Raw genomic sequence first — 25,491 nt, 5'->3', positions numbered from 1 at the left:
GCAGAGTCTCATCGACAGGTTTGCGGCTGCCTGAAATGAATTTGGCCTAACCATCAGCCTCAAGAAAACGAACATCATGGGACAGGACGTCAGAAATGCCCCATCCATCAATATCGGCGACCACACTCTGGAAGTGGTTCAAGAGTTCACTTACCGAGGCTCAACTATCACCAGTAACCTGTCTCTCGATGCAGAATTAAACAAGCACATGGGAAAGGCTTCCTCTGCTATGTCCAGATTGGCCAAAAGAGTGTGGGAAAATGGCGCACTGACACAGAACACAAAAGTCCGAGTATATCAAGCCTGTGTCCTCAGTACCTTGCTCTACGGCAGCGAGGCCTGGACAACGTACGTCAGCCAAGAGCGACGTCTCAATTCATTCCATCTTCGCTGCCTCCGGAGAATCCTTGGCATCAGGTGGCAGAACCATATCTCCAATGCAGAAGTCCTCGAGGCAGCCAACATCCCCAGCATAAACACCCTATTGAGCCAGCAGCGCTTGAGATGGCTTGGCCATGTGAGCCGCATGGAAGATGGCAGGATCCCCAAGGACACATTGTATAGCGAGCTCGTCACTGGTACCAGACCCACCGGCCGTCCATGTCTCCGCTTTAAAGACGTCTGCAAACGTGACATGAAGTCCTGTGACATTGATCACAAGTCATGGGAGTCAGTTGCCAGCGATCGCCAGAGCTGGCGGGCAACCATAAAGGCGGGGCTAAAGCGTGGCGAGTCGAAGAGACTTAGCAGTTGGCAGGAAAAAAGGCAGAAGTGCAAGGAGAGAGCCAACTGTGTAACAGCCCCATCTGTCACTCTAGAATTGCCCTTTAAAGCCACTCCAGGCGCTGCTTCACAAACCATTGACCACCTCCAGGCGCTTACCCATTGTCTCTCGAGATAAGCAGGCCAAAGAAGAAGTACTGAAGACCTCTGCTCCAGAACTTGGCACGCCCCTAGCCAAGCTGTTTTAGTACAGCTACAAGACTGGCATCTACCCTGCAATGTGGAAAATTGCCCAGGTATGTCCTATGCACAAAAAGAAGGAAAGTCCAACCCGGCCAATTACCACCCCATCAGCCTACTCTCAATCATCAGTAAAGTGATGGAAGGTGTCATCAACAATGCCATCAAGCAGCACTTGCTTAGCAACAACCTGCTCAGTGATGCTCAGTTTAGGTTCTGCCAGGGACATTCAGTTACTGACCTCATTACAGCCTTGGTTCAAACATGGACAAAAGAGCTGAACTCAAGAGGTGAGGTGAGAGTGACTGCCCTTGACATCAAGGCAGCATTTGACCAGGTATGGCATCAAGGAGCCCCAGCAAAACTGGTCAATGGGAATCAGGGGGAAAGCTCTCCGCTGGTTGGAGTCATACCCAGCACAAAAGAAGATGGTTGTGTTTGTTGGAGGTCAATCATCTCAGCTCCAGGACATCACTGCAGGAGTTCCTCAGGGTAGTGTCCTAGGCCCAATCATCTTCAGCTGCTTCAATGACCTTCCTTCAATCATAAGGTCAGAAGCACCATTCGCAACTCCTCAGACACTGAAGAGTCCGTGTAAAAATGCAGCAAGACTTGGACAATATCCAGGCTTGGGCTGATAAGTGGCAAGTAACATTCACGCCACACAAGTGCCAGGCAATGACCATCTCCAACAAGAGACAATCTAACCATCTCCCCTTGACATTCAATGGCATTACGAACGCTGAATGGTCAACATCCTAGGGGCAACCATTGACCAGAAACAGAACTGGAGTAGCCATATAAATACCGTGGCTACAAGAGCAGGTCAGAGGCTAGGAATCCTGCGGCAAGTAACTCACCTCCTGACTCCCCAAAACCTGTCCACCATCTACAAGGCATAAGTCAGGAGTATGATGGAATACTCTCCACTTGCCTGGATGGGTGCAGCTCCAACAACACTCAAGAAGCTCGACACCATCCAGGACAAAGCAGCCTGCTTTATTGGCACCCATCCATAAACATTCACTCCCTCCACCACCGACGCACAGTGGCAGCAGTGTGTACCATCTACGAGATGCACTGCAGCAACGCACCAAAGATCCTTAGACAGCACCTTCCAAACCCGCGACCTGTACCAACTAGAAGGACAAGGGCAGCAAATGCATAGGAACACCACCACCTGCAAGTTCCCCAAGTCACACACCATCCTGACTTGGAACTATATCATCATTCCTTCACTGTTGCTGGGTCAAAATCCTGGAACTCCCTTCCTAACAGCACTGAGGGTATACCTACCCCCCATGAACTGCAGTGGTTCAAGAAGGCAGCTCACCACTACCTTCTCAAGGGCAACTAGGGATGGGCAATAAATGCTGGCCTAGCCAGCGACGCCCACATCCTATGAATGAATAAAATAAAACTGGCATAGACCTGTTGGGCCAAATGGCCTGTTTCTGTGCTGTAAATTCCAGGTGATAATGCTAGCCCCGAAGAAATGTAATTTGGAAACAAGATTTATGAAACATTTTTCTAAAATTGTAAAAGAAAACATATATGCTTACCTACAATCATCAGTCACCTGAGTGGACACTTCGTGTTTTTTGTGAATAATATGACACACACCGTTTCAAATTTTTAACCATGCCACAAAATAAATATCAACTTTCCTCTAGCGTGCTTTTTCTTTCATTTTTCACTTCAGCAGCACAGTAATGATGTTAGTTAGCATTTTAAGAATTAATGTCATTGGTTCATGTTTAGTAATCAAATAAGATAGATTGAGGCTATTACTCGAGTTTCCCTTTAATTAGGGTATTGCAATACTACAAATTTTAATTGTATTTGCATTGAAATGTAATCACTTCCCCATTCATAATAAAAAAATAATTTTAGCACTAAAATGTCAAGCTTAAAAGGTAGAGAAAGGATTAAAATGGAAAAGATTTTGAAAGTAATGATCTATGTAAATTCCATTGATATTCTCTTAATTTTACTTTTTTTTTAAAAAGCAGAAACCTACCTTTTGTTTTGCAGAATGCTGGATGAGTTCTAGTATTTGTACCTTGTCTTGCTGTAGTCTTCTTTTCATGAGCTTTGAGCAATTAATATTCACAGCATCCAAGATATGTGAGGCATTGTATTCAACAAAAGATCGACTGTCAATAACCAGCACACTCTCTATGCCATTTTCCAGCAGTCCCACTAGCTTCTCAGCAGTTACCATTTGAGTCCTGGCCTTTTCATCAGCCATGATGACACTGGACTGTCCCCAAATTATGGGTTAATTGTATTAAAGAATCAGCCACTTCATTACAGCAGAAACCTATAATGTCACGTAGATTGTAATTGACTTAGAACAATAAAATTCATTTCAATGATCTATAAAGCTTAAACTTTTCACTGCTAATATCCTGTTGTTGGACAACAGCCTTACTGTGGGTTGCCCTGGGACATCACCTCATGAGCGTAAAGGATAATTCAGCCTCACATCATTCTTCACCTATATCTCCAACTCAACATTCTGAATGGCATATCTGCAAACAAAACAAAAAGCATCTTTAGAAAGAAGGACTAACAATAATCTGAAGATTAGTTTACCAAAGACAAATTAGTGCTGCAAAAAAAAAAGTTGCAAAAAATATTTAAAATTAAATCATCTTCTCTCTTCAAATTTTGAAATTAACATTGTTACGACCAGGTGAGAAAGGTATCTGGGGTCTATCTCAGCCTTCACCTGGTCTTATTGTGAAAGGGTTTTGTTGTAAACACATTGTGTTTTGAGCCCTCCCTTTGGTGAATCCTTGTTCACCGCTTTCCAATTATAAAGGCAAAGAAATGAGCACAAACAGGCTTTCTTAGGTTTAAAGAAGAAAAGTGAAATTTATTAAAACTAACTCTAATTCAGTTAATGCCTACACAACGTGCCCACGCAAGCATGCGCACAAAATACAGACATGAAAATAGGGACAGAAAAGAGAAGAAAAGGAAAGTGAAAAAGTTTGAGGCAATCTCTGAAGGGGGTTTGTTACTGTGCTTCGAGCTTACTGTAGAATCCTTGATTGTTGGTAGTCTTGCTTTTCGTTAGGGCCCAATATTCTTCTTAAACCTTGTTCACAGGAGGAGACTTTTCTTTCTTGGGGTTCATGTATCTTCAGTTCCACGAGAAAGAGATGGGAGCAGTTCCATGAGAAAGAGATGGGAGTAGACAGGAGAGAGGTGTTGTCAATCCAGGAGTTAGGAGCTTTCTGAGTTCAAATTCTGTGGCCAATTTAAAATTCCCCTAGTTGGCCAACAGGTGGTCACGTAACTGACTGGTTTGACCAGATCTCTTCTGTGTATTGGCAGCATCTTAGCAGTCAACCTGGAATGCTACCTTCCCCACCTTCAATGTCTGGTAATCAAAAGTCCATTGTGGATTAAATTGGGGCAGGGAGTGGCCCCTTTGTCCTTTCCAAATACTGTCTGTTACTATGCAAATGTCTTTCTAGTCAAGGGTCAGGTGTTTTTTTTTTAAACAAGTTCTTTCTTTACTCCAGTAACAGTTTAGAAAATCAATGTTCATGTGGTGAAATTAATGTGCCTCATTCGTTGCAAAAAATATTTAAAATTAAATCTTCTCTCTTCAAATTTTGAAATTAACATACACAATAAAATGATCCCAAATTCAAAAATCATACCAAAAACAAAGTTTGCAATTTTACAAAACATTGTAATTTTATGAATAATTCAATTAAGATTGTAAATGCTAGAATATCTATATCCACTTTCAAGTGCCTGATGGACAGTTTTGCCTGTAACTCTTAAAATAATTGTAGGTTGTTGAGTCTGAATAAATCATGTTCCTTTCCAAAAAGGACATTAGCAGGACATTAGGATTATAATTCACTCAGAAAAGAATAACACCCCAGTTTTCCGCAGTGTGTCAAATTTCAACAGTTCAGCAAAAGCTAAATACTTGTCTGCCAAGCTCCTTAGTAGGCCTTTTAATATTAGCAAATTTTCCAAATTATACTGTATTCTAATTATATAGTTGCTCAGCATTGGTACAAGGAAGATTGACTATTCAGTATTACAAGCCACAGAGATGTGGTTTTTCTAATACAATTTCTTTTGGATATACAGTCTATTTCATTTCAAAATATCGCAAGTACCAAAATTTATTTTCTCACAACATCGTCATTGTAGCACTGAATTACATTTACAATGAAGGTTTTGCAAAGAATATATAAATGAAAAATCTGAAATGTATTTTGCAGGTCTATTTATACCTGTATAATGCTACAAATGAATATGGTAGAAAGCAATTGCTCAAAAGACGACAAAAATGTAGCACAAAATAAACAGCATGCCGTGCACAGTAGCTTTATATCTAAAGATAAAAAGATGATTATGGTTTGCAAATTTTAGCATAAGTGAAGCCATACTATTTGCTGCTTATATCAGTCAATCAGGAGAAAACTTCAAAGACTGACAATTGATGTCTGGGAAACATCTGGGAGTTTGCAAGTTCTCTCTGTGACTGCGTGGGTTTCTGCCTGGTGCTCTGGTTTCCTCCCACAGCCAAAGACTTGCAGGTTGATAGGTAAATTGGCCATTGTAAATTGCCCCTAGTGTAGGTAGGTGGTAGGAGAATGGTGGGGATGTGGTAGGGAACATGGGATTAATGTAGGATTAGTATAATATGGATGGTTGTTGGTCGGCACAGACTCGGTGGGCTGAAGGGCCTATTTCAGAGCTGTATCTCTCCAAAAAAAAAAGTCAGGAGCCTCTAAGTGTTATAGATTTAAGTACGGTTTTGTCTGCAGAGCAAAGTGACGCCAGTGTTTAGCAGTAGATATTTTTTTACTCTTGCAGCATATCCTTCACTATGTTATTCAGGGGCTGGCCTTTAAATGTGTGCATTAGATGTTAACTCAACCTTGACACTCCTGCAAATTTTGGAATCTGTTAGTAATGCAAACCAGATTTTAGTCATCAGAATCTCAAATCAATAACCAGACAAGTGTTATACATATACTACAGACAGATATAATAAAGGTGGGCAGACCAAGCTGCAAGTCATGCTGGAATGATATCAAACATGAAAATCAATCAATCAATCAGGAAAGCCGGTAAGGCTAAGAACAAACAATTTAGATGCACATAATTACATCCCAATGTCAATCCTAACACCACCAGAAGCTAACTTAGGTAGTCTCAGTACCATTCCAACCTATTTCTATACACTTCCTACTTGCAGGCTTCGAGGTCAAAAATGATTTGTTTTTAGAGACTGGAACATCCTCTTACCAAAATCAAAACAGATCTGCAGCTCGCAAGTTTTCCCAAAATGAGGACAAAGGTCCAATTTCCAGTAAGCCTCACGCCAAAGCCTTTGGGCACAGTTCCTAGTCCAATGCTCATTTTACGCCTGTCTCTGAAGCTATATAAATTTCTCACCCAAGAGTCCATATAAGATAATCAGAGGGTTAGATAGGGTGGATAGTGAGAGTCTTTTTCCTCGGATGGTGATGGCAAACACGAGGGGACATAGCTTTAAGTTGAGGGGTGATAGATATAGGACAGATGTTAGAGGTAGTTTCTTTACTCAGAGAGTAGTAGGGGCATGGAACGCCCTGCCTGCAACAGTAGTAGACTCGCCAACTTTAAGGGCATTTAAGTGGTCATTGGATAGACATATGGATGAAAATGGAATAGTGTAGGTCAGATGGTTTCACAGGTCGGCGCAACATCGAGGGCCGAAGGGCCTGTACTGCGCTGTAATGTTCTAAAAAAAATAATAAACTTGCCTAATAGAGTACTCTTAATGAATTGAATTTTTAGTACACATAGCCAATTTACCATAATTCCAGGTCAACACCCTGTGTAGACACCGTGGGCTGAATTTTTCAAGCACGCCACCAATCTTGGCAGCAAGCTTCAAAAGCGGCACAGCGCATGCGTGAGATGTGCACCACAGAGCCGCCATGCTATTTAGCGCAGCAGCTCATTTACATGGAGTGGGTGCAGCAGCCGCCCCCAATGACGTATAGGCATAAAAGGCACTTAGTGCCTGAATGAGGGCTCTGGCATCGGGAAGAGGGGGCCCGCTGAGCGCCACCCCTCTGTCCTTGCTGCTGAACCCCCTCTCCCATCCCCACAAGATCCCTCCTGTCCTGACCGGTTTCCAGCAACATTCCTCGGCCTCCAGTAGGTGCAGCTACCGGCCTCTGATTGGCTGGCAGCTCTGCAGGGATGGGACTTCCAACAGGATCCTTGATCCTGTGGACGGTCCGCCACTGTCTGATTGGCACTAAATTTGGCAGACCTTCTGTAGAACTGGCAACGTGGGGATCCCGGCGTCAGTTTCTCCAGACAGAGACCACCGCCCCCAGGATAAAATTTCCATTATTTTAGCCAACGTCCATTGTATATGACATACACAGGCTGTGACAACCAAAGGTTAATATTTTTTTAAAATAAAATCTGATGGGAAGTGCGGGAGGGGCATTTTTGAATTACATCATAAAGGAAGCTCAACAAGATGTACAAAAGACAAAAAAAAAAATGCGGGTTTGATAAGTATGGCATTTCCATATGAATAAAAAAAATTGTACTCAACAACATAACAATAAAGGCAAAGGTGCAAGAGGAAATTAAACTGGCACTGTGGAATTTATATCCATACAAGATCATTTTGTTTGTTTCAGTTCACCATCTGAGGCAAAAAAACAACACACACACATACATACGTGGTGAAGGGTACTACAGAATACTTATAATTCAAACTATTCAGCTTTGTATTTTGTATTCAAGTCATTTGATTTTCCTTTGCTCATAAAATGCCAAATAGGGGCAAGAAGACCACTAACAACAACAAAAAATGGTGACTGAGTGCCACAGACTAGCACATTGTCCTTTCACCTCTGGTTTCTGGGTTGTAATCCAACTCAGATAGAATCAAAAGGGGGCAATTTTAATCCAACTCCTTGGGCGGGAAAGTGTAAGTGTGGATCGGCTGCCCATTTTACAACCCGCCTGATTTTACTCTCCATTGCAGTTAATGACAAGTAAAATTGGGGAGTTTAAAATGGGTTAGGTAAAAATTACTCCTAAAATCTCCACTTTTTCTGCCTTGTGCACGCTATACGGAATTAATTTGGACAGATTTAAAGCTGTTTCTGCTGGACCATGTCCCACAAAACAAAATTGCCTCTGCTTCAATAAAATTGAAGAAAAGTTGTTTATTTTTCTCTAGTATTTTCTGTCACTTTGTATTTTTCTTGTTAATTTGAAGTTATATATACACATGGAACACTTTACATACATGGCTTTCATCAAATTAGACAGGAATGGCATTGTGCTAAAATACAGTGTATCATTTTGTTTTACTCAACACTCCTTCCCACAGGGCAGTTTTTCTCTTTCAATTAAGTACAGTGAAAATGTAATTAGAGTAGCACATATCCAATTACCCCAGCAATTAAAGGTCGTCTGAGATCAGGTTCAGTGGGAACCCTCCCCACCCCATCCCCCTCGCCCCACATCTACCCACACAAATTCAATTGAGGGCAGCAAAATTCAATTTGTCACTGCGAGAGGCTATTACTGTTTAGGTTTGGGTGCTAACAATCAAAGCAATAAATTGTAGATAACAGTATCCTGCTCTCTGTCCATCTCCGATCCTTCATTGCTCCTTCTCTGTTATACCTTCTCAAAATTGCTCAACTTGAACAAGTGGTGAATTTGATTAGAAGCTGCCCAATTTACGGCAGTCAAACTGGATTCACATGGTAGCAACCCCAGATGGTAGGCTGAATAAAATACAACTGAAAGCCATTAAATAAAACTTGAAATTAAGGTTCCATTTTAAACGGAGAGATCACTGCCAAGCAATGGAATCTGAGAATGCCTACCATCAGAAATACAATACCTTGGAGAAAGTCAAACAAAACAGCAAAAAGATCTTTTGCCTTGCATAAATATGCCAAGTTACCATGTCTGGCATTCACTGAAACTGATCCCAAAGTGTCCAGAGCAGGAGACCAATCACCTATCCCCGTTGATCTACAATGGCTCCAGATCCCCGAATGCCTCCAATTTCTAAATTCTTATTTTCATATTCAAATACCAACCTGGCCTCGCCACTCCCCATCTCTAACCTCCTCCAGCCCTACAACGTCTGAGAACTCTGCATTCCTCTAACTCTGGCCTGTTGTCCATTCCCCGCTTCCTTCACCACAGCACTGGTGGCTATGCCTTCAGCTATCTCAGCACTAAACTCTGGGATTCCCTCCCTAAACCTCTCTGCCCCTTTCTACTCCACTAAGACCCTCCCTCAAACCTACTGCTTTGAACAAGCTTTTGGTCACCTATCCCAATGTCTCTTTATTTGGCTTGGTGTTAATTTTTGTCTGACTATGCTCCTGTGAAGCTCCTTGGGACATTTATCATGTTAAAGGTGCTTTAAGTGCAAGTTGTTGTCATTTTAGGGAGCAAATTGAGAAATGGTTCATATCAACATGATATAAAAAGGTACACAAGTAAACAAACATGAGTAAGAGATTACGGGGTAGAGTTTCTGCTTTGGGCGCAATCGGCAATTTGGGCGCAAATCGTGCTTGAAAATATGCTGGTTTCCAACATGAAGTTATAGTTCAAGTTTAAGCTCAAATTCCTTTGCATAAATCAGAAAAGCAAAATTTTCCACAAACCAGCACAATCGGGCAATGTTTTAGAATGTAATTATAAAAACTAATGTCCTCGTGTATTTTTTTTTTTAAAAGCCTCATTGAAGGCTGCAAACGCAATGACAGAAACTTGCCATGCTCACTGATTGAATATGAGGGTGTGGGCATTTTTGTGGGTGGGCCAGCTTCTGGTATAATGTTTTTTAAATTAACGTAAAAGTTTGCGGAAATTCAATTTGTGCCAGATGTAACTTGCGCTTGAAATCCCTCATTCTGTTATACTGGTTTGGCCAATTTCAGGTGAATTCAGTGTCACCTACCCCTATATCCAGCTAACAGAATAACATTTTTTTTTCCTCTCTGTAGTGACCATGTCAATCTTCTTTTTCATTGGTTTATATTTTTTCTGCTTTCTAATTGGCTACATTCTTTCATATTGCATAAATCATATTGCTCAAAAGTAAAAATTCTCCTCAATCTTTTTCCTCCAAAATACTCTCCCATCACATTGCAGTGAAAAAAACTTCTCAAACATACAGCTGTCATGATAACTTCTGACCACTCCACTAATATGCCACATAAAATGTTTATAATATAGTAAACAAGAAGAAATTTAAGAAAATTGCAAATTGACCCATCTTTTCCTCCATTAGTTCCAACAACCCCTCAATCTTCACCACCTTATGCATTCCACCTGCCCCTTTTTAATACATTCACAGAATGTGCGCATCACTGGCAAGGCCAGCATTTATTGCCCAGCTCCTGAACCATTGCAATCTGTGTGGTGAAGTACTCCAACGGTGCTATTAAGTAGGGAGCTCCAGGATTTTGATACAGCAACAATGAGTAATGGCAATATATTTCCAAGTCAGGATGCTGTGTCACTTGGAGGTAGTTGTGTTCCCATTGTCAGGCAAGCCCCGCACCTGCCAAGACTGAGACACACATTATTTCACCACATGAACATTAAAACTTAAAATTGTGGCTGCGAAGAAAAGAGGGCCTATCACAAGGAATTGCCAGGCCCCTGACTGGAAAGGCATTTGCATGCTAGCAGACAGTGTTGGAACAAGGGACCCAGTCCTTGCTTCCCCAATACACAGAAGTGGTCACACCAGTTTAGTCACATGACTGGCTGGCTGTTGGTTTTTTGAATTTGAACTGGCCACAGAATTTTGAACTCAGAAAGCTGTTTTGCTCCTGGACTGGAAAAGACCTCTCTCCTGTCTGCTCTCATCTCACTCTCACCAGCTTTGGAGACTGAAGACATAAGAACCCCAAGAGAGAAAAGTCTCCTACAGTGAAGAAGAATACTGGGCCCCAACGAAAAGCAAGGACCCTACAGCGAGCTCAAAGCATAGTAAAAAACGCTCTTCAGAGATTGCCTCAAACCTCTCCATTTTATTTTTCTTCTGCTCTTTTCTGTCCCTATTTGCATGTGCATATCACGTATGCATGCAAGTGTGGGGCGCAGCATGTATCCGTAGGCATTAACCGAATTAGAGTTTGTTTAAGGTTTAATAAATTTCACTTTTCTTCTTTAAACCTAAGAAAACCTGGTGTGCTCAATTCTTTGCCTTATAATTGGAAAACGGTGAACAAGGATTTACCAAGGAGGAGTTCAAAACACTGTTTAAAATTAAACCCTGTTACAATAAGACCAGGTGAAGACAGTAAAAGACCCCTAGACACCTTAGTCACCTAGTCATAACACCATGCTCCTGCTGCCCATGTCCTTCTAGATGGTAGGTGGCTTTGGGAGGTGCTGTTGAAAAAGCCTTGGTGAGTTGCTTCATGCTTCTTGTCGATGATACACAATGCAGCCATCGTTCACCATGGTGGGTGGGCTGCTGATCAAGCGGGCTGCTTTGTCAAGCTTTGAGTGTTGCTAGAGCTGCATTCATTCAGGCCAGCAGACAGTATTCCATCACACTCCTAACTTGTGCCTTGTAGATGGCAGAAAGGTTTTGGGGAGGCGGGAGGTGAGTTAATTACCACAGAACACCCAGTCTTTGACCTGTTCCTATAGCCACAGCGTTCATGTGGCTAGTGCAATTAAGTTTCTAGTCAATGGTGACCCGCAGGATGTTGATGGTGAGAGATTTGATGATGGTAATGCCATTAAATGTCAAGGGGAGGTAGTTAGACCTCCTCTTGTTGGTGATGGTCATTGCCTGGCACTTGGGTGGCACGAATGTTATTTGTCACTTAGCAGCCCAAGTGCAAATGTTGTCCAGGTCTTGCTGCATGCGGGAATGAATTGCTTCATTATCTGAGGCATTACGAATGGAACTAAACACTCTGCAATCATCAGCAAACATCCCCACATTTCTGATCCTATGATGTAAGGAGGGTCATTGATGAAACAACTGAAGATGGTTGGGCCGAGGCCACTGCCCTGAGGAATTCCTGCAGCGATATCCTAGGACTGAGATGAATAGCCTCCAATAACCACAACCATCTTCTTTTGTCCTAGGTATGACACGAGCCAGTGGAGATTTTACCCCCGATTCCCATTTTGCTCAGGCTTCTTGATGTCACACAGCCAAATGCTGCCTTGATATCAAGGGCAGTCGCTCTCCCCTCACCTCTGAAATTTAGCTCTTTTGTCCATGTTTGCACCAAGGCTGTAATGAGGTCTGCAGCCAAGTGGTCCTGACGGAACCCAAATTGAGCATCGGTGAGCAGCTTATAGCTGTGTAAGTGCTACTTAATAGCACAGTTGATGACACCTTCCATCAGCTTGCTGATGATTTGAGAGTAAACTGATGGGGCGGTAATTGGGCAGATTGCATTTGTCCTGATTTTTTGTGGACAGAACGTACCTGGGCAATTTTCCACATTGTCAAGTAGATGCCAGTATTGTAGCTGTACTGGAACAGCTTGGCTAACGGCACAGCTAGTTCTGGAGCACATGTCTTCAGTAGTACAGCCGGGATGTTGTCAGGGTCCATAGCCTTTGTTGTATCTAATGCGCTCAGCCATTTCTTGATATCACGTGGAGTGAATCAAATTGGCTGAAGACTGGCATCTGTGATGCTGGGGACCTTAGGAGGAGGCAGAGATGGATCATCCACTCAGCACTTCTGGCTCAAGATATCTGCAAATGCTCCAGCCTTGTCTTTTGTACTTGCGTGCTGGGCTCAGCTATCATTGAGGATGGGGATGTATGGACCCTCCTCCTCTCATTAGTTGTTTAATTGTCTGCCACCATTCATGACTGGATGTGGCAGGACTGCAGAACTTTGATGTGATCCAGTGGTTGTGGGATCATTTAATTCTGTTTAAAACATGCTACTTCCATTGTTTAACATGCATCTAGCCTTATGTTGTAGCTTGCCATTTTTAGGTACACTCCTTATTGAACCAGGGTTGGTCCTCTAGCTTGATGATAATAGTAGAGAGTGAGGAATATGCGGGCCATGAGGTTACAGATTGTGGAATACAATTCTGCTGCTGCTGACGGCTTGCAGCGCCTCATGGATGCCAAGTTTTGAACTCATAGATCTGTTCTGAATCTATCCCATTACGGAGGAATTGCCACACAGCACAATGGAGGATGATCTCAGTGTGTAAAAGGGAATTTGTCTCCAAGGCTCTGTATGGTGGTCACTCTTATCAATACTATCATGGACAGATACATTTGTGACAGGTAGATTAGTGAAGACAAGGTCATGTAGGTTTCCCTTCATGTTGGTGCTCTTACCATCTACTGCAAGCCCTGTCTGGTAGTTATGTCCTTCAGGACTCAGCCAGTTTGGTCAGTAGTGTTCTTACCAAGCCACTCTTAGTGAGGGACATTGAAGTCCCCTACCCAGAGTATATTCTGTGCTCTTGCTACCCTTAATGCTTCTTCCAAGTGGTGTTTAACATGGAAGAGTACCTTTTCATTAGCTGAGAGAAGGCAGTAGGTGGTAATCAGCAAGTTTCCTTTCCCATGTTTAATCCAATGCCATGAGACTTCATGGGGCCCAGAGTCAGTGGTGAGGGCTCCCAAGGCCACTCCCTCCTGACTTTATACCACTGTGCCACCACCTCTGGTGGGTCTGTCCTTCCAGTGGATCAGGACCTACCCAGGAATGGTGATGGAGAGGGGAATGGTGATGGAGAGGTTTGGGATGTTGACTGAAAAAGGTATGATTCTGTGAGTACAACTATGTCAGGCTATTGCTTGATTAGTCTGTGGGGCCGCTGTCCCAATTTGGGCATAAGTCCTCAGATGTTGATGAGGAGGATTCTGCAGGGCCCACTGGACTTTTGAAGGATTGACTGGGCTATGAACATCTTTGATCTCAGGTACACCTTTTACAATATTTTATAACCCAACCTGCTCAAATGTGATTCAATGTTCTGATACAAAAAAGTACAGTACTTCTCTAACACATTACAACTACACCACTCAGGCTCCATCACAATGCACACACGGGGAGCACAATCCTACCGCATGGCTGATCCAACAGAACTAAGCAATCAGACTAGCAGAAACCAATACGTGGCCTGAATTTTCGAATCCCCTTCCCCACAGGTACCCCAAACCCCACAATTTACCACTCCCTCCCAGTCTCAACTCTGACTTGCTTTCCAAACCACACTTCTATTCTCAGAAACCCAAAGCCAAATACTTTGCCACTCCTGCTTATTCAGGTTCAATCTGATCCCACTTCCAATGCCACCACCTTGCTGCTGTCTTTCCAGACATTTTCCTGGACTCCACTACAGACTTTCCACTATTGCTGTTTTGGTATTGCTCTCTGTTCTAATCTTACATTGTGCCATTTGTTCCCTTCCCTAACTCTTGCCCCACATATTCTAAGAAATTGAATGCACATTAATGAATACTTTAATTAAACATTTCTGATATGTAAATAAATTATGCTATTAATGGACAAGTACATAATTTCAAAATATTTGCACACGTTATTAGATACAAAGATAAATATAATTTTGGACATGTAAACGAATATTAAAGCAGAAGAACCATGAAAGGAGGACCATCAAAAGTTAAACATTCAAAAGTAACCACAGATTTACTGCAAGAGAACTGCAGCAAAAAACATTTATAATAAATTGAAATGTTGATATAAAATTAGATGGGCGTTATTTCCTAACCACAGTCTCAATTACTACAGCAGTATCAAAATAATCAGCACCACATTTACTATGAAATAGTTTCATTTCTCGTGCTTAAGTTTTACTGAGTGCTTGTACAGTCTGTTGCCAGTTCTCCCTTTGTCATTCATATAGATCTAGAGTTTGCATGCCAACATTTTTGCATTATGAAATGCATTCTAGCATTGAGCTACTTACAGGCTCTTTAGCAGCCCTGCCAAATATTGTTTACAGATGCACAGCACTAAATATCCACAAAATTAAGTGTTTTGTGTCTAGGGCATGCCTGTAGAGCAAAAATAGCCTATGGGGAACAAAACGTTGCACAGGAAATGTTTGTGGAGTAAAACATTCCATCAACAAAACACAAACCACTATCTTCAAAAACCTTTGGCACCTCATTCTTAAAACTTTCCATTCACTAAAAAGCTACCAATGAACAACTGACAATCACCATAAAAACAGCTAATCAACTGCCTCAATGTATATTTTTTCAAGCTCTGTACTGATTCCCATAAAAACAACTTATATTGATGTAGCACCTTTAATATAATAAAACGTCCCAAGGTGCTTTACAGGCGCATAAAACTATATAACTCACCAAAACTAAAATAACAAAACCTTACTAATTAAACTCAGTCATCAAATTTTACAACTGCACTGGATTCCTCTCTCTCTCTCTCTCTCTCTCTCTCAGGGGTTTCAGATTTGCCTTCCCACCTTTCAGTCAATATATTTTATGCCTCGTGTGTATGACTTCAAAATTCACCCCTTTTCTTGGACATCCTTTTATATATTACAAAATGCAGAGATTTAAAAGTTGGTCATTCCCAGAGTGTCCAGTGCAGTGGGCCAGGTAGAAAAGTGGGAGTAAGTTTGGAATTAGTACTGCCTCTCTCAGTAGAGACTGATCAGACCTTAATTTAAACCTCATGTTTCAAAATTAAACAAAAATAATCACCCATCCACATGGTTTTCATTTGTCTCCACATTTTTATAATATTGAATGTGAATCCCTACATAAACATTGAGTTTATTTTGTAAATTGCTCCAAATGTTAAAATAAGGTTACAATTATATTTTAGCATCTTGTTTTCTATAACAATATAAAACCTCAGGGCACCTTTGAACAATGCTGAATGATAAAACTGAAACACAAACACACATTATATATTTATTTGCCTTATCCTTCCTTTTACCTACAGCTGTGTTGGACAGTGCAGCAGGATAGTTTCAGATCTCCATTCTAAAAAGGCTCTAAAATGGTAATTTTGACAATGTGAATCCAAACTGCTGTTGTACAAAAAAAAATTGAAGAAAATAGATGAAATTCTCTCTACAGTACCTACACTTCCTGTACCAACTAAGGAAGAATATTAAATACAGTGGTTGGTGAGAATTGGTTAGGAAATGGCTCCTTAATTGTTGATCTGGTGACAAAATACTTCAGTCGCAGTCATAAACTCACTCCCCAATTACACCTCCCTCCTGCCCCATTGTTTTGGGCTGAACTAAGATTATCACCTCAGTCTCCAGTACAACTCGGAATCACTGAGTTTCTGACCCCATATCTGGTCCATCACCAAGACTGCTAACTTGCATTTCTACAGAAATGCCTGCCTCCACTGCTGAAATTGTAAACCATGCCATTGTTACCTCCAAATGACCTTCTTTCCTCTACCTACCACCAGCTCCAAATGGTTCAAAAATCTGCTACTTGTCCTGTCCTGCACTTAAGTCCTGTTCACTCATGTGCCTCGAAGTTAAATTCTTTATCTCATTTTTAAATCTCTCCACGGCCTTCCGCCATCCCACCGTTATTTTCTCGGCAAATGTTGCAACTAATTTGTATACAACAAGGTCCTATAAAGAGCAATAGGAGTTGAAGGACCTATTTTTGTGGTGATTGAGCGATGAATGTTGATCAGGACACACAACTCCCTGCTTATCTTCAAAAGATGGAAACTCTGACAATGCAGCATTTTCTCAGTATTGCACAAAAATGGGTTATCACTGTCCCTCCCTAACTGTATAACCTTCCCCAGCTCCATAACCCTCTAAGAATTTGGAATTTCTCCAATTCTGGTCACTTGTGCATTTCCCGACTCTTTGCCCCACCCTTGGCAGCTGAGCTCTCATTCATTTAGGCCCGAAGTTTTGTAATTCCCTCCCTCCCCTCATTTTAAAACCTTCCTTAAAACCCACATCTTTGACCAAACTTTCAGTCATCTCTCCTAACATTTTCTTCCGTGGTTCAGCCTTGTTTTTTGTCTGAACATGCTTCTGTAAAGTACCGTAGGACATTTTTATATGCTAAACGTGCCATGTCCTTTGTTTTTGCTGTGGATGTCCCAGGAATGGAGCTTAAAACCACAGACACAGCCATCAAGTGAGTAAGTGAGAGAGCTCCCAACTAAACTGACAGAAACTAAGGCAACAGGTGTTAGAAGAATCCATCATGAGCTATGGGCAGACATATTGAAGAGAATGAAGACACAAGGAATCAGAGTTGCGCAAAAGACTGAAAAGAGTTGGACACAAATAAAAACATAAACACCACAATACAAAATGCACATGAAAGGCATAGAAGAAAAATTCATCAGCACTTGAGTCAAACCCCTTTCCTGCATCTCCGAGAAGACATACAGACAGACATTGAAGATGACCTTGGGCTAAGTGCTATTTTGCAGCCTTTCTATCCATTCTCGCTCAGGAAGTCTTTCACAGTAAAGGAACAGTATTATTTTTAAACAACAAATGCATAAATCAATTACTAATTCTTATCTCAAATATACTGACCATTTCATGATTTCTCTCATTCATTAGATTTTTGGGCTATGTCATTTCCTATGAAAGTATGCTTACTCTACCCCAGATCAATTCTGACTTGTGTATCTACAGCAGACTGCTTCTCAGCCTCTGCTAATATCACTCGTATATTTGCCAGAACAATGCGAGAGATTGCGGTCTGGTGGAAACTCCAGTCTGCCTTTCCTCCTCCTGTGGGAATTTCCAGGCCTCCACTTTGGGATTTCTCTTAGTACTCTGCTAAAAATAGAGACTCAGTAGAGTGGGGCAAATGAGCAGAAACCAGTTAAGATGTATTAAATTATTCTTTTCCTTCTCTTTGTTATACCTTATGCCTTGCCATTGTGAATTAGAACTTTAACAGGAAAAACTATTAGGCTCAACAGGCCTGAAAGTGCTCCATTATCTTAAAAAAAAATAATACTTTTGATTAAGTCAGGATGGACTTTTTTGAACTGATAACAACGCATGGGGACAAACAAAGCAAAATTTAAAAAATAGGTCCACTACAGGACTTGAATTCAAAAATCAAGGCTGACACTCCAGTGCAGTACTGATGGAGTGCTGCACTGTTGGAGGTGCTGTCTTTCGATGGGACATAAAACCGAGGCCCCATCTGCCCTCACAGGTGAAGATGAAAGATCCCATGGCACTATTTTGGACGGCACAGTGGTTCGCACGGCAGTCTCACAGCTCCAGCGACCCGGGTTCGATTCTGGGTACTGCTTGTGCGGAGTTTGCAAGTTCTCCCTGTGACCACGTGGGTTTTCACCAGGTGCTCCGGTTTCCTCCCACAGCCAAAGACTTGCAGGTGATAGGTAAATTGGCCATTGTAAATTGCCCCTAGTGTAGGTAGATGGTAGGGAATATGGGATTACTGTAGGGTTAGTATAAATGGGTGGTTGATGGCCGGCACAGACTCGGTGGGCCGTAGGGCCTGTTTCAATGCTGTGTCTCTAAAATTAAAAAAAATAAAAATAGGTTGCGAAAATGGTAATATTTTACAACTATGGAGCTGGATTTTCAAAGGGCCACGAGGTCGGGAACCAGTGAGGACACGATTCAAAAATCGCAATCCCAGAGGTCATTTCCAGAATCCGATGTCTCCAGGACAGTCTGCAATCTCAAATGTGAAAGTGGTGGGGGGGGAAAAAAACGGGGAAGCCGCTTGCCTCCAATTAATGATCCATTAAGCTCATGGAGGAACTCATTAAGGGACTGGGGAGGTGGGTTGGGGTCCACATAGCAATTTTCAATCAGGATTCCAGCGAGCACAATAGCACACAGCTGTCAGGTTGCAGTGGGCAGGCGACAAGACATTTTTGGTAGGAAATGAAATGTTTTGGGCCCGCGGGAATATTGCGCCAGGCCCAGCGTGAGACTTTTTTTTATTTTGAAGCGCTGCCTTACCTTTTTATTCCACGTGACCTCCATGGAACTGTACTGCCTGCTCTCATTGGCAAAGCAGCGCAGGCCCCATTGAGGCTGCAACTTGCCTTTGCTTCTCGCACTCTGTAAGCAGCTCCCACCTCCTGCAGATGCTCGGCGCCACTAATTGTGCGCCAAGCTCGACTTCTGCCCAACTAAAGCATTTACATTTAACGAATGCATCGTGTTAGCGACACAGCTGAGGTGCAGGGTCGGGACCCAGGAATCATCTGGACATTGGGTTCCTGACCCAGTTTTGAAAATTCAGCCCATGGTTTCTTCCAAACAAAAGATCTCTGAAAACAGATAAAGCTGTCCTTTGCTTCCTTGAAATGTTTTCATCAACTTGTAGCAAAATTAAAAATACCAAAAAAATTATTCAACATCAGTTGATTCAATAAAGATCTTTTAACTGATCTATGACAATTCAACTTTAATTTAAGAAGTGTTATTTTAAATGATAATTTTAAATTTTGCTGAGGGTGAAGGTCAAAATGATATATTTTCCCTTGGAAACAGCCAGCCAATTGTTGTCTCCAGTTAAACTCAAGTAACCTCTTCTCCTCTTATTGACTCAAACAGAAAAACAGAAAGTCCTTCTGTATTCTTAAAGGGTATAAAGGTCATTTTTTGTTCTGATTGATCACAATTACTACAGTTACCACAAGAGACAGCTTAACATATGTGATCTTGTTTCACATAATACACCAAAATACTGTCACAATGCTGAATACACAGACCTATATAAAAGAAATTAATTGTAGCCAATAAACACAAATTTGAAAGCTTTCCTGACAGCTCAGTGGGTGAATGAACAACCTGCATAGAGACCAAGGTGAAGTACCAGGTTTGATCATTGGTCTATGGGAAGTTAGCTTGCGTCAGCCAGGGGGAGGGATAGGACAACTAGCTGATTGTCACAGCTTCAGCTGTGATCACCTGGACAAGGAGTTTTGTTGGTGCTCTGGAAATCAGACCCAAGAGCAGTCAGTATCTTCAAAAAGATGACAGGAGAACAAATATACATCAATTTCTAGTTTGAGCCTATTTTCTACAGTCTTACTTCTTACTACAGTCTTATTTGACAAGAACTTACACTTAGACAATACTTCTGACTTAGTAAAGTGAACACTTTTGCTATGGCTCTAAGATGTTTCACAAGGCAAGAAAGAAGAAACCGAATCAGGAGCAGAAGAAAAGGCTCGCGCCTCTGAAAAGTGCGATTCTGCACCTCTGAAACGTTTGACATTCACACAGACACACAGACACAGAGACACACACACAAGTTGAGAAGAGGAGCCCCTAGGGCCACCACTGTTTATATCCCTCCAATCTGAAAAACATACATTAACCACTTACTCGCTTCTCTCTCCTTCAGCAATTTCCCACTCATGCTCTTACATTCACTTTAAAACTATTTGCCTTAATTGTATCAACACGTCTCCCATGTAGCCCTTTATCAAATGTGCGTTTCACTCCTTAGACCTTGGCATTCCTAAGAATTCAGCCAACTTTGTGCTGTAGACTCCCATTCTCATTTTGAAAACTACACTACACTGTTATAATTTATCACTCATTTGTAACACAATTCATTCACACACATCAACTTGCTCACAACTCTTTGGTTGAAATTGTCAGTTTGATTAGCAAAAACAGCTCATTAAGCTTGTTGAATACTTTGCTACAATTACACTCTGGCCAAAAACAGACTTGGGCTATAACACTAACCATGCTCTAATATACCAAACGTTTGAGTGATACTGTGAATTTATCAAACTGCTCCCACAGAGGTGGATGAGTAACCATCATTATTTCATCACAGTATCTAGAGCCATTTTTTTTTTGAAATATTCACTCATGGGGATGTGGACATCCCTGGCAAGGCCTGCATTAATTGCCCATCCCCAATTGCCCTGAAGAAGGTGGTGGTGAGCCGCCTTCTTGAACCACTGCAGTATATGCGGTGAAGGTACTCCCACAGTGCCACTTGGGAGGGAGTTCCAGGATTTTGACCCAGTGACAGTGAAAGAATGGCATTATATTTCTAAGTCATAAGGATGTGTGACTTGGTGGGGGGGGGGGGGGGGGGGGGGTGGACTTGCAGGTGGTGGAATTGCCCTGTACCTATTGTCTTTCTCCTTCTAGGTGGTAGATGTTACAGGTTTGGGAGGTGCTGTCAAAGAAACCTTGGCGAGTTGCTGCAGTACATGTTGTACACACTGCAGCCACTGTGCATTTCTTGAGACCTGTAGGAGCTGCACTCATCCAGGCAAGTGACTTGTGCCTTGTAGATGGTGGAAAGGCTTTGGGGATTCAGGAAGTGAGTCACTCACTGCAGAGTAGCCAGCCTCTGACCTGCTCTTGTAGCCAGAGTTTATATAGCTGGTCAATCATGACACCCACCCCCCCACAAATCCCCAAAGGACGTTGATGGTGGAGGTTGGGCGATAGCAATGCTGTTGAATGGGAGGCGGTTAGATATGCTCTTGTTGGAGATGACTATTGCCTGGCACTTGCATAGCACAAACGTTACTTGCCATTTATCAGCCCAACCCTGAATGTTGTCCAGTTCATGCTACATGCTGGCACTGACTGCTTCATTGACTGAGGAGCTGCGAATGGTACTGAACATCTCAGCAAACATCCCCCTCTTCTGACCTTATGATGGAGGGAAAGTGGTCATTGAAGCAGTTGAAGATGGTTGGACCTAGAACACTGCCCTGAAGAGCAGCAGGAATGCTCTGGGGCTGACTGTCTTTTCTAGTTCCACTTCTCCACAGGTCACAACATATATTTTTAAAATGTTTACTCAGTCACCAATACAGTCAATCATATACTAGAGTCACAGAGTTATGTGGTACAGAAACAGGCCCTTCAGCCCATCGTGTCCATGCCGGCAATGAAGCACCTATCTATTCTAATCCCATGTTCCAGCACTAGACCCGTAGCCTTGTATGCTATGGCGTTTCAAGTGCTCATCTAAATACTTCTCAAATGTTGAGAGAGTTCCTGCCTGTACCACCCCTTCAGACACTGTGTTCCAGATTCCGACCACCCCCTGGGTGAAAACATTTTTCCTCAAACCCACTCTAATCCTCCTGACCCTTACCTTAAATCTATGTCCCTGGGTTATTGACACCTCCACTCAGGGAAAAAGTTACTTCCTATCTACCCTATCTATGCCACTCATAATTTTGTATACCTCAATCAGGTCCCCCCTCAGCCTTCTCTGCTCTAAGGAAAACAACCCTAGCCTATCCAGTCTCTCTTCATAGCTGAAATGCTCCAGTCCAGGCAACATCCTGGTGGATCTCCTCTGCACCCTCTCCAGTGCAATCACATCCTTCCTATAGTGTGGCGACCAGAACTGTACACAGTACTCCAGCTGGGGCCTAACTAGCGTTTTATACAGCTGCGTCACAACCTCCCTGCTCTTATATTCTGTGCCTTGGCGAATAAAGCCAAGTATCCCATATGCCTTCCTAACCACCTTATCTACCGGTGCTGCTGCCTTCAGTGATCTATGGACAAGTACACCAAGGTCCTTCTGACCCTCTGTACTTCCTAGCGTCCTACCATCCATTGTATATTCCCTTGCCTTGTTAGTCCTCCCAAAATGCATCACCTCGCACTTCTCAGAATTAAATTCCATTTGCCACTGCTCTGCCCACCTATATCGTCCTGTAATCTAAGGCTTTCCTCCTCACTATTTACGATACCACCAATTTTCATGTCATGTGCGAACTTACTGATCAAACCTCCTATATTCATATCTAAATGATTAATGTACACTACAAACAGCAAGGGTCCCAGCACCGATCCCTGCGGTACACCACTGGTCACATGCTTCCAATCGCAAAAAACAACCCTCGACCATTACCCTCTGCCTCCTGCCACTAAGCCAATTTTGGATCCAATTTGCCAAATTGCCCTGGATCCCATGGGCTTTTACCTTCTTAACCAATCTCCCATATCAAAAGCCTTACTGAAGTCCATGTAGACTACATCAACTGCTTTACCCTCATCTACACACCTAGTCACATCCTCGAAAAATTCAATCAAATTTGTTAGACATGATCTCCCCCTGACAAAGCTATGCTGACTATCCTTGATTAATCCCTGCCTCTCCAAGTGCAGATTAATCCCATCCCTCAGAACTTGTTCCAATGGTTTCCCTACCACTGATGTTAGACTCACTGGGCCTGTAATTACCTGGTTTATCCCTACTACCCTTTTTGAATAATGGTACCACATTCGCTGTCCTCCAGTCCTCTGGCACCTTTCCTGTGGCCAAAGAGGATTTGAAAATTTGTGTCAGAGCCCCTGCAATCTCCTCTCTTGCCTCACATAACAGCCTGGGATACATCTCATCTGGGCCTGGGAATTTATCCACTTTTAAGCCTGCTAAAACTGCTAATACCTCCTCCCTCTCAATGCTAATTTGTTCAAATATATCACAATCCCCCTCCCTGATCTCTACACCGACATCGTCCTTCTCCATAGTGAACACAGATGAAAAGTAATAATTTAAAAGCTCACCTACGCCTTCCGGCTCCACACACATTGCCACTTTGGTCCTGAATGGGCCCTACTCTTTTCCCTGGTTATCCTCTTGCCCTTAACATACTTAAACATCTTGGGATTTTCCTTTATCTTGCCCGCCAGTGTTTTTTCATGCACCCTCTTCGCTCTTTTAATTACTTTTTTTTTTTAAGTAACCCCCCCACCCACACTTTCTCTACTCCTCTAGGGCTTCTGCTATTTTCAGCGCTCTGAATCTGCCAAAAACCTCCTTATCCAATCCTCTATATCCCTTGACATCCAGCGTTCCCTGGACCTATTGGTCCTACCCTTCACCTTTACGGGAACATGTTGGCCCTGAACTCTCACTATTTCCTTTTTGAATGACTCCCACTGGTCTGATATATACTCTATGCTTAATCCCAGGATAAAATATACCAACCAGGTTTCTTTAATAAACAACAAAATTATCAGTTTATTATAAAAACAAGACTTATCTAGTAATGAAGCAAAGCATTAACACACAGATTGAAATATGAAAGTTCCTCTTATAAATCCCCCACACACAAGCTCACACATACACTGAAAAGAATAAAGAAATTCTTTCTGCAGAGCTCCGTTACAAAAAAAAAGACAAACAAAAACTTTGGCTAAATACTTACTATTTTTTTCTCCAAGAATAAGTGTTATGGAAAGATGGGTCACTGGTATCTTTTCCGGAGCAGTTCTTTTCAGGTGGTGTTGAGAATTAATCTGGCAGGTTTTTTCCAGCTTCTCTGGAGAAATGTGGCATCAAGGGTTTCGGTTCTCACACTGAATACGCAAAATTTTTCAGTGACAGAAGGAAAGAGATGAGTTGGGTGGTTTTTCCTTGGCAGGCTGATCTTCAACTGTCTTCAAAACAGTTCACACCCCAACTGAACTGAAAACAATATCTAAACATCAAACAGAAAGTCAACCTCCTGACTTCCAGAAACCTTGAGGCGTGGCTTCTCTGTAAACATCTCCCCTTAGTCCAAGGTTCCTGTTGTTTATTTATCTTAAGGCAGGTGATCTCCAGTAAAGGTTGTTTTTAGCACTCCTAGATTCTTCCAGTAATTGTTTTCAGTCAAGAGTCCTTTCAATGACCCCAGCAAAAAAAAAAGTCCAGCACTTCTTCAGACTTCCAAATGAATCCATTTCCACAAGAGTCCTTAAAAACATATTTAAGAAAAGAAGCACTCTCATAACACAACACTAGAACATTTGTGCAAAGAGCTAAATAAAATCAGGTCAAAGGTCAGCAGCCCTGCCACATCCAGTCAGGTGAATCATGGTGGACAACTAAAGGGAGGAGGAGAGCTCATGAACAACCCCATCCTCAACCAGAGTGGGACCATGTGTTCTAAGTATTTTCACATTGGTGAGCAATCTGTGGTTTGTTTTTTGGTATGTTTTGGAGAACAACTCTTCTCGGCATTAAGTCACTGAGGCAGATTATGCAGTTACTTTGCTTTCCTATTGAAAACAACCTTAATGTACCTGGAAATGTCATCTTACCCAATGTAGATTATATGTTTACACCTTTTTTCATACTGACCACCCACCAACTGCAGTCGGAATACACTGTAGTAGTGGCTTGATCCTGCAGGAAATATAACCAGTGCACTAAGCCAGGGCAAGATCCAAATTCATGCAATTGAGGCCACTTCTTTCATTCTTTTACTGGTTTCTTATTTAGAAACTTTACAAATCAATCTCATGAGAATATTAAAAATGACTGGATTCTAATATTTCATGCTGTTTGTAAACATGACTTTACATCTGTAAATGTACATGACAGTACAGTTGCTGACAAATATGAATCACAGAAGCATTGCATGATACTGCACAGAAGGAGGCCATTCAAGCCTATAATCCAATAAGTCCCACTCTGTTCTGCTCTTTACCGATATCCGCGCAAATATTTTTCCCTTCAAGTATTTATCCAATTCCCTTGTGAAAGTTACTACTA

General features: G+C 42.1%; 1 protein-coding gene across 8 annotated transcripts in view; it reads right to left on the bottom strand.

Annotated features, from left to right (window-relative positions):
* The window catches only part of dusp16 (dual specificity phosphatase 16), a 168,062-nt gene that overhangs the window by 114,261 nt on the left and 28,310 nt on the right, over nt 1-25,491 (bottom strand). For 4 of the 8 annotated variants that reach the window (XM_068050626.1, XM_068050623.1, XM_068050627.1 and 1 more), the window contains exon 2: nt 2,984-3,497. The exons of 1 other annotated variant lie outside the window; for it this stretch is intronic. In XM_068050626.1, the coding sequence (XP_067906727.1) occupies nt 2,984-3,214 (231 nt within the window). In that variant the 5' untranslated portion in view covers nt 3,215-3,497. Of the gene's footprint in view, nt 1-2,983; nt 3,498-24,160; nt 24,691-25,491 lie in introns of those variants that run through there. 3 more of the 8 variants (XM_068050625.1, XM_068050630.1, XM_068050629.1) reach the window with 3 other exon arrangements.

The sequence above is a fragment of the Heterodontus francisci genome, chromosome 18, assembly GCF_036365525.1.
Source record: "Heterodontus francisci isolate sHetFra1 chromosome 18, sHetFra1.hap1, whole genome shotgun sequence".
Lineage (NCBI taxonomy): Eukaryota > Metazoa > Chordata > Chondrichthyes > Heterodontiformes > Heterodontidae > Heterodontus > Heterodontus francisci.
This window is presented reverse-complemented; position numbering and strand designations above follow the sequence as displayed.